The sequence below is a fragment of the Osmerus eperlanus genome, chromosome 13 (genome assembly GCF_963692335.1).
Source record: "Osmerus eperlanus chromosome 13, fOsmEpe2.1, whole genome shotgun sequence".
NCBI lineage: Eukaryota > Metazoa > Chordata > Actinopteri > Osmeriformes > Osmeridae > Osmerus > Osmerus eperlanus.
The window spans coordinates 8,132,883-8,143,469 of record NC_085030.1 but is presented as its reverse complement, the minus strand read 5'-3'; the positions used below and the strand labels follow the sequence as shown (position 1 = coordinate 8,143,469).

Here is a 10,587-nt window from a genome sequence, read left to right as displayed (position 1 = left end):
GAACACCCATACCTCCTCAAACCCTGCACTTGTAAAAGTGCTTCAAGCCTTGCTTTCTGATACCTGGCCAGCATCCATGTCTTACTGTCAACCAAGAGCTGTGGATTGACAATCATCAAAAACAAACTTCCGACAATCATTATTCTTTGATAGAGCAACACAATCTACTTATTTTCAAAGACTATCAAAGCTTGGGCATTAGGTTTGATCTTATTTTACAGAGGCCTGTGCATAAGACAGCTGTTGAACAACACAGCTGTTCACCTCTGGCATTGCTGTACGTAAGACCTTGACGAATGACTGGTCCTTATTTCTTACTCTATATTGTTTTCTTTATCTCGGGTGTTCCATGGCTTCCTTGTATGAGGAATATAGAGTACACCCTATATATGTGATAATAAAAACACATTTTGCTTCAACAAAAAGCTTGCGTTGTTTGTCTTTTAATGCTGACACAGGAGGGTTGAAGGTTGAGGAAACACAATGTTCTGGAAACCAGGACCCACAACTGTCTTCTGCAGGATAACTCATTTTACTCCTCTTTGAATGCGGATAAACACCCAGGTTTTTCCAGTGTCAAACCAACTTTGCACAATAAAGAAATTAAAGGATCACTAATGGGAAACAAAATGTTTCCAGCCATATGTCTACTCCACATTCATGTCAGTCTGTACCGGAAAAAAGCTTATCGCAGCAAATTTGAACAGGATACAAAATACAATATGTTGACATGAAATAAACAGGCAGCAGTTGATAATTGAGCTAATATTTTCAACCTTCATGCCTATAAATTATGCCATGACATAAACGGAGGACACAGCATCTTTTGAAAGAAACTTCCAGGAAGCAGCTGTACTGTCTACTAAAGGCTAACATAAAGACAATTTGCCTTCTTGTACAGATGATGGCACAGAAGCAGCTTTGCTTTGAAGTTAGATGACTGTGTTTGCTGTTTGGCGGAGCAGCTGTTAGACGATATGTACCATGGTCATTTGAAGTAGAGAGGTAGTCGAGGGAACAGGAATGAATCAGGCCATTAGCAGACTACAGGCTGATTGGACTGTACCTCAAGAGTCGGCAGTCGCTGTGGGCTGAGGAATACATTAGCATGTGACGTGGGTTTTGCAGGGGACAGCAGTGCCTGTCACTATGGCTTGCAGAGTGGAGGTGGGAGGGAGGGGAGAAGAGGAGAGAAGAGGGGGGGTGGGTGGTCGTCTGGCAGCTGAGCAAGGCTAGTGTACCCAGTACCCCCCCTCCCCTCCACTTCTTCAAATACACAGCTGTGGACCAACCCACTCCAGCCTCACTGTGGGGCTAAGGCACACAACGAAACAGCTCAAGGATTCTAAGAGCTCCGTCGAGACGGGGCACGACCACGGCCGCCGCACAGCGTCTCACGAGTCGCCTTCACCCATAGAAGAAATCAGCCTTCGCTGGCAGAACACTGTGCAGAACACTGTGCTTCAGGATGGTTAAGGAGTTCCATCTTAAGGCATTGTGAAGCTGTGTGACAGCCTGTTCATAGCAAGAGCAATCCACTGAACAGTATCGGTAATCAATCTGCCTTTGTCCACCTGAACAGACTCGTTATAATACAGAACCTGGCTGGTCAAAAGACGTCTTCCTTCAGTAGAAGACTAGTGGATTAGAAAGCGCGAATGAAAGGCCCCAGAGATCCAGAGTCAGTGTGTACTCCTCCTTGCCAGTAATTCAGTGAGCCTGGGGAGCCAGAGGGAGCACGGCCGGCCTAGAGAGAAGGCTATTTGTGCGTCGCCTGCAGCCAGTGCCAGTGAGCGGGGGAGCGAGCTCTAGTGTTTACTGGCTTGCCGCGCTGCCTCTCACACTGGGAGCTGTTGAAGGATGACGGCTGACATGGTGGCGCCTCCAGCCCATGTCAGCGGACGTCCAGAGAGAGATTATTCAAACACCAGGCCATCACTGCGTACACACTGACTGAACAATACAGCCAAAGCACTGCTGTCTATTGTCTCTGGGCTTGACTATGGCATACATGCTTTGTGCTCTGCCCAGCAACACACATCCACTGAAATATGTGTGCGGTCTGGAGACTGCAGAACGAGAATACAAGGTTGTTTTAGACTGAGAGACTGCTTCTTACACAAAGCTCTGTACATTTATAGCATTTACACACTAAGGTGTGTACCTAATGAAAGCAATGTGCTCATGCTGGTAATGTAAGGTACATAGGTTGGAGTGGCTCAAGATTTGTGGTGAGGTTGAATCAATATCTATCAAAACATTGGGTACGCACATCACCACTAGATGTCACTAGTAATACATCTCTCCAGCTAAACGCTGGAACGCGCTCTTACTTTGGAGAGTTCTCAGATTTGTTAACACAGTTTCTCCCCCAGAATTACCCATATATCTAAATTAATGGATAAGTAACACTTGCAACCAAATAAAAACCTGGGTGGTAAATTACACTACGGTTTTGATGTGGTAACAAAAAGGGATTTGTTTCCTAGAATACCTGGTGAGGGCTGATCTTAGAGACAGGCAGACAAACGCCTTTGAACTGTGTTAACCTGCTGGACTGGCTGAATACATTTTGGACATGTATATTGTAGATTGTGGACATAATAGTGACTGATTGTGAATATTATTCAATCAAAACAGATATCATCAGGGAACATATACTGTAAAATGCAGGGGCATTGTTACACAAATCATTCCAAATCAAATGAGTTCTGACAGTGGCACGCCCACACTTAAAAGTTAATTAGTTTGAAACAAGGCTCCACTAGTGCAAAGCCCCATGGTTTCATCTGCTTCCTGAAATTAGGGTCGCTTAGGTACATATGTGAGAAACAGTGACTGATTCTTATAGTTTTTACTGTACTCTCTTGTTCTCTCTTACAGACACTCAACGAATATCTACATCAGCCTCAACAACAAGGGTGAGATGACTCTCAAGGATCCCATGGCAATTTCCACTCACAACTACACAATCGGCTCAGAATGTCCCTTTAGGCCTTGATATGTATGGTATCCTTTTCACTGGCTTTTGAAAAAACACGTTTTCTTAACCTCACATTTACATTTTACATTTACATTTAGTCATTTAGCAGACGCTCTTATCCAGAGCGACTTACAGTAAGTACAGGTAAGTAGGGTGAAGTGCCTTGCCCAAGGACACAACGTCATTAGGCACGGCCGGGAATCGAACTGGCAACCTTCAGATTACTAGCCCGCTTCCCTAAACGCTCAGCCACCTGACTCACATGGTACAAGCTTCTATAAACAAAGCACATTTTTTATTTTATAAGGGGGTAGTGGTCTATAATAGAGGAAAAACATACATAGGCTGTCAACACATATTTCATGTACGGTTTCCAAACCGCCTTGGGGCATTGTAACGCTGCTGACAGTTTATTTGAAGTATGTTTTCAATTATTGCATTTGTTAACACTCGCCACTATTTTTACCTGACATGTTGCTGTAGGCCATTAGACTTGATTATTGATTAGGTAAGTACATTATTATTACAGCCTAAATTCTTTTAGAAACTGCTATAAATTATATTTGATTGTTCATATTTTTATGCACATGAACACAGAGACATTTACATATATGTATTTGTCTTAATGTTGTGTGGTACTTAGTATTACATGAACTTCAATACATTATTCTTAGTTACTGTGCAACTATGCATCCCTGGATAACATACTATGACAAGATCATTCAAAACACGTTAAAACTCACACACAGTGATTGTAAGACTACAAGAAGAAATTAGAAAATACAATATAGTAATTGACCTGTAGCACATCCCTGATTTAAAAAAAAACTTAAATGAAGTTGAGTGCTGTCAGATTGAAGAGGCAGACATCTCTGTTTTTATTATGGCTTGATGACTCTTCCTTGTCAATACAGTTCAAGACATATGACAAAACACTGCAAAATAAACATGCTAACTGTTGCTAAACAAAAGATAATTCACTTAAAGACAGGCAACTAAATAAGGCAAATTGTAAGTCTTTATACACACTACTGGTTTTTATACTTGACAGCTTTGAAAAATTTGTTAAAAAGTAAAATTGCTCTTCAGCGCACAGATGACACACAAACAGCATAAAAGCAAGATTAAATGGCTAGGTAAACATTCAAATGTGATGTCTTCTGAAGTGTAACCTCGAGCTCCCTAACTCCCTTAGACTTTTAAGACAGACTGACAGTCAATTTATTGACTTTGAGATGGAATAATAACTGTGTGTTAAAGGTTTTGCTATCGTACAACAGCTTGGGGAGCACAGCACCATTAAGAACTGGAGCATGGGAGAATGCAGACAACGGACAGGCCAATCAGATTCTCCCAAGCATACGGGCAATCCACCAATTGCAGGGCATAACAATTTGACAGATGACACGTCCACCTTGGTAGTAGTATGGGTAAGGGTTGAAGCCGCCCAGGGGCTCGTGGTAGCGTCGGCAGAAGCGGTAACCACGGCGACAGTGCTGACAGCAGTACCCTCGGTCGTCCAGACGGTTATCCAGCTCCAGTCCGATGTCCCTCTGTGAAGGACGAGAGAGCAGGGTCACCTATTACACATGACAAATCCCACGCCATACAGGAAGAGCAGGCACAGTGACAGCAGATTTGATTGTGTGAATTGATGGGCCTGCTTTGGTTGTAGGTCATGAGGATACCTATGAAAAAAAGCTAAAAGCGAGCTAAAGATCCCAATCTATGTCTGGGGAAATGAACAGGGCAAAGTTGTGCCATGCAAGTCGACTGTGACGAAAGGATCAAGATCCAAGATACATGTAGCACAGGAAGTGGGTCTTCTTGATTTGAGTTCCAGCACCATAAAACATGATATAATACCCTTGACCTTTCTATTATGCCAGTGGTGTCATTACTCTTAGCTGCTCTCTACTCCATCTATGATGCCCGCGTCCTCAGACCTTCTACTGGGGCCATCTTCAATCAAAGTGACTGTGACACTGCCTGTTAGCTGGATAATTACACTATTTCTTTCATCTCTGACCTCCCACTCCCCCCCGGCCTCGGCCCACGCACACAACCAAAATGGCCGTCCCTCCTCCATTAAAGCACAAATTAAAGCTTTTCCCATCTTGGCACCCTCCCTCTGACCTTGACTTGAAGTGGATGGCACATTCCTAAAGCAATTAGCAGAGTAATGATCGCCTAACAAGGATCCTTTTATTTGCGCTCGCTGGCTGGGTCTGAATTTATATAAGGGCCAAATTATACCCAAACCAAAGGTAAATTGGGTAGAATGAATGGCCCTTGGCTTCTTCCATTGTGCTGGTGGGTGCATGCCCGCTATAGGCCACACTGGGCTGAGTGCCATGCCTTTGATCAAGAGCAACTCTGAATTGGGTTCAGAGAAGTGCCACTTAACTCTCTCGCTGGTTGTGGCGACAGTGAGGGCGCATTTGACCACATTTCAATTGCCTACAGTAGATGAATCTTCAGAGACAATCCGGGGCTGCCTTGTAAAAAAATGCTGATGACAGAGTCAATGGTCCCCTTGGACATTAGCTCCAGAGGAAACCTCTGCAGTGCTTCCTGTGACTACTGTCCACTAACCGAAACTAAACCCAAGGTTTACAGGACTTGTCCCTTTAGGAACACTGAGGCCTCTCACATGTCCCCTATTCCTTCTCTGTTTAAAAAATATGTCCAGAGAGGAAGTTGTGGCTACTTTCATCACGGGCAGAGCTAACCACAACAGCATACTATTGATGGCCTCGGATGTTTACTCCACTTTTTAATGACTGGTGTTTAGCTACATCCATCTTCAAATAACTTCTGAGCCAAAGCAATGGTACTGTATACAAACATAGAGCACAGGGATTCAAATCTGCTCTGAGCATTGATAAATGGACCGAAATTACAGATGACTAACTCAGGGGAGAATACATAGGAAAGGAAGAAAATATAATATAAAAGGTGCGTTTGATTTATTAGTCTGACAGAGGCAGGTGGGCAATTACTGATTTATTCTACTAGTCAAGTTAAGGGTCATCAGCTTTGAGGCAACAATATATTACTGTACAAAAGAACACAAAAGCTGTCAATGGACCAACGATAATCTTATCAGCTCCTCACAGCCAAAGTATGGCACTGTGAAAAGCTGAGCTTTGGTTTGGAAAATGAAGGGAATGTTTTATTCAAATGGTGTGTGATTACCAAAACAAACATAGAATAGGTAACATTGTACCCACAAATAAAAACTAATCAAACCTATCCTATTAAAATGGAGTGCACATATTAAGAACTCCAATTTAGCGTTCCCTTTTCCTTCGGTATATGGCCGTGATCAGAATGTTGCACCGTGGAAATTGGAAATCTTGGGCAGTCACTCATAAAAAGCTGCTTGAATAGAGAGTAAAATAGATCACTCCAGCACTCCGTTTCATTCCAGCACATAAACACAGCTTCGTGCGCATAATGAGCTACAGAGGTTACCAACAAGTCTGTCAAGAAGAAAACTTTGTCTGCCATTTCAATAAGATGTAGCGGATCAAGCAGCGACTCCTTTAATTTCCACACTTGCCAGGGTTATTTCACACCCCCTGATTGCTGCTCTGCCAGAGCATGACGCACATGCCTCGCTGTGTTATTAAATCTCATAGCACCGCTGATCACAGTGTCTGATATTAGATTAACACACCAGGGACTAGATTTCAATCTCTGCATCACACATGCTGTAGGGCTTTCTTCTCCTCTACATGGGACGGTGAATTACATTGTAGCGTTGTAGCTAATGTGCATACAGATCTAGTAGTCAGTAGGCAGGCTGCACTCAAACGCAAGCGCGCCTCATTAAGACCCTGAAGTCAGGTTGAAACAACTGTAAAAGCAGCTTGAGCTGGGAGGAGATAACAGAGGAAGATTTGGTTTCAGTTAAAAGGGGAAATCACGACACGCTGGGCGCCGAGCAGTATCCATGTTTACAGTTAGTCGTCCCACCATTCAGGAATATTTACTGTTCTGTTTACCATGTCCAGTGAACCTTTCGCACACATGCATGGTCCGGCAGGCTTGTTGTTCTACCCCAGTCTTGGCCTGGATAGAGAGGACGGGGGTCACTGCTGCTAACCTCCTCCACCCCCCACCCCTGATATGTTTTCAAGTGTGAAGCCTGACAGGACCAATCACATCTGAGAAACATATTTGCTATATAGGTCAAGGACAGTGGTGCCGTTTCTCCAGCGCTCTCAGACGCCGGTTGTTCAGTGCAGGACGGATCCAGGGCTGCCTCAGCACAAGGCTCCATGGTGACAGCTGTGACTAAAGGCCAGCTCCATATATCTCCCAACCTCTGTCTCTGCGCTGCACCGATGATTATTCAGCCTTAAAAAGTGCCCCGTGGGGAGAGAGCTGTGCCGGAACACGTCTCGGGCAACACTGTGCCATTGTCGAGCGTTGGGACTGCATGGTTCAGCAGGTTGGAACAACTTTAGCACTGGGACGGGGATGTACAAAAACCCAACGGGTACTACAGTTTGATAAACAAACGGATTCCTGCAGTAGATTACTGTAAACGTGTTACCAATTGTATGCCAGTTCCAATGAATCCATTTTGTCTCTGTTTACACTTCACTATTTTGTGTAATGACTTCCTTTGGACTCTCATGGAGAACGGACAGAACACAGAGTGAGTTCTGTGTGTGTGTTTGAGTGTGTGTCTGTGTTGGGGGATGAGGGATGAGGTGGTTTGCAGTAGGTGGTGTCGTCCTGCAATCAAAAAGGCTTCAGATTGCCAATTACAGGCAGCCACCTCCCTTCGGTGGATGGTCACAAAGGGCTTTATCATCACCAGGCCCACAAACACCGCACTGGCTGGCTCAGGCTCTGGCCTGGGCTGCAGTCGTAGCGACATGCATAACCCAGTAGATAGAGATGGAATATTTCAAACAAGGCTCTGGGTTTTCATCTGCTTGTATATTTGAGTTACATGACATCAGTGCCTCCGTCGTATGGGAGGAGAAGGGGTGGAGGAGAGTTGAAGGGAGGCATTCCTGGGACCCGCCTGATAGATGTTAATATTATGGGGTGTCTCTTCTGTCTGTGTGGCTGTCTCCCATGGTTTCTCAGAACGCTGAGGAGGAGGCAGCTACTTCATCCAGCTACCTCATGTATTGCTTATTTTGTCTGTAACAAGCAACTGTGGAGGCAGTCAGACACAGTGCATACATCGTCTGATTAGTGCATGTGTGTGTCGCTGTGTGTGTACGTGCTTGCATATAGTATGGGAGGTTTATTTCCGGTGTTTTGTGTGTGTGTATGTGTGTGTGAGAGAAAATGTGTGTTCCCATCTCACTGTCAAGGGTAATTAATCATGGAGTATTGAATAGTTCACAGGCACAAAAATATAGCATTTGGCCTCGTGATTCTTTTTCTTATGCCTTGATAATTAAGGCATGATTAATAAATGTAGTCTCTCCATTCAGTAATGAGTGACCTTGGGACTTCTGCTCTGTACAGTGCTTGGAAAATAGCTGGAAAAAGACAGATGAAGGCTGTAGGGAAAAGTTTTAGCCTTTGAAGACTGGCTATTTCTCTCCATTAACTTGAAGACATTAAGGGAGTCTTAAATGAAGCAGCCTTACTTAAATAGATGTATAGAGCTATTTCTATGCCCTGTGGTGCACCAAGTCCGTTTTAAGCCATGAAAAGAAGCATCAATTAGTGAGCAATTTACACATGCAGAAAAATACTAAACATAGCTTAGGACCTCCATGGTCACATATCTTTGTGCGGTCCTGGACTCTAGGAATACTCACATAGTCATTCACTGGAGCCTGGTCTAGGACGTCACGGGCAAAGCGTTGAACTTTGACATCCGTCTCCGACATGTCGTCCACGTCCTCCACCTCATGGAACTCAGCTTCTGTACGAAACACACGGTCATCCTCAGAGCGGTGCATACGCTTCAGAGCATCACAACAGCAGTTCTCTTAGAGGGTGAGAAGAGACAGGGACGTAGGCTTGTTTTCAAATGTGGGTGGACGGCTTTTTTCGAGGATGCAGCCGATAAATATAATTTTCTCAATAAAAAGTGTGTGTGTGTGTGTGTGGGGGGGGGGGGGGGCAGATTTGCTGTTTCATAATGAAACCCATGTCCCTGTAAAGAGGTCTGTGAGAGTCTGTCTCCACGTTGGATTGCATCAATAACTCTGTGATGTGTGGTTGTCTAAGTGAGAGAGCTCTCTCTCCGTCATACTCTATAGACTCCTAATGAGGAATCCCTTGGTTTTGCCCCAAGCACGGGGTTGAAGGTTAATATCTAGACGACTATCTAAATCTCTCATCCCACCATGTTCAAAGTTCTGCTAAGGAGAGGAGGGCTCAATCATTACTCTGAAATGGTTATGAGATGATGGAGTCTCCTTGGACCTCCACCTGGCCTGATGGCTGTTCCTCCACAGGGAATGTTAACAGGGTGGATTCAGAGGTGGAGAGGCCCTGGCACCCCTACCTCTCATGGGGGAGGGATGGATCCAGTGGATGGGCAGTTCCTGGCAGATCTCCCAGATCTTGGAGCTGAGGAGGAAGGCTCTGTTAGCGATGGGCTCCTCAGCTGGTACCCACACCTGGGAGTCATCCGCCTGCACGAGACCCTCTGTCTCTCCCACCTGTCAGGATGCGAAAACACACGCACGCACACACACACACACACAACACACACACACACACACATGTGAATCACCCACTTACATATACACACTGTGGCACACAGTTACACACTCAGACACACACTCCTGTCAGAGCCCACACACTCAGAGACATCCCTGAGTACTGTGCCCTGCAGTTGAACCTCTCTCCCCTGGGTCACAGTACAGCTCTGGCCTCATCCTTTTATCTACCCCCTCTGATTGTCCACCGAGAAAACCTCAGCGTCCAGACTCCTGCTAACGCTCACTGGCTTTTCCTTCCGTGCACCTTCTCCTCCATGCTTCACATCGCCTTCTCCCTGACAACACTCACATTCAATTATTTGACTTTGAAATGACTTTAGAGCTTAGAAAAGGCAATATTTCTAAATGCATAATAATCAAGCTATGCGTCTTTCTAATGCGTCTCTGTAGGCATTTCCCTCATCCAATCAGCCCCCTCCTCCACCCACTCTCTGATTCTCTTGTGCACATAGCACTAACAGGCTTAATTTGTTGATACTGTAGTTCATGAGCTGTAAAGTAAACTATTATTGCTTAATGATAGGGAATGCATGTCAGGTCTGTTTAATAGAGATATATGAAAGAGCTTTGGTAATGCTTTCCCCTACAGTGGGGATATTTGTTTTTTGTCATGTATATGTAAATACATACAATAGGCAAACTAAACCTTCTTCCCATTCCCATGTTAATTAGCTGCGCAGAACAGAGAATGCCAAAATAACTCTTTACCTGACAAATGTTTTTACATGTTGATTTTCTTCCAGTCTTGAAATTAATTGCACATTAGTTAAGCTTGCTATAGAATCCTGGGGCTACAGTTGGAGCTGTATCATTTATATCAGGCTTTCTTCTTCCTTCTCACCCTCTGTCCCTCCATTCCTTTTCAACTTCCAGCTCTGTGCCTTCAGCGGA

General features: G+C 44.5%; 1 protein-coding gene across 2 annotated transcripts in view; it reads right to left on the bottom strand.

Annotated features, from left to right (window-relative positions):
- Nucleotides 1-3,816: 3,816 nt before the first annotated feature.
- Nucleotides 3,817-10,587, bottom strand: part of tnmd (tenomodulin) — a 32,545-nt gene continuing 25,774 nt past the window's right edge. Inside the window, exons 5-7 of one of the 2 annotated variants that reach the window (XM_062476748.1) lie at nt 9,477-9,633; nt 8,782-8,888; nt 3,817-4,536 (exon numbers count right to left, since the gene is read on the bottom strand). In XM_062476748.1, coding sequence (XP_062332732.1) covers nt 4,327-4,536; nt 8,782-8,888; nt 9,477-9,633 — 474 coding nt within the window. In that variant the 3' untranslated portion in view covers nt 3,817-4,326. The remainder of the gene's footprint in view (nt 4,537-8,781; nt 8,889-9,476; nt 9,634-10,587) is intronic. The other variant, XM_062476750.1, reaches the window with a different exon arrangement.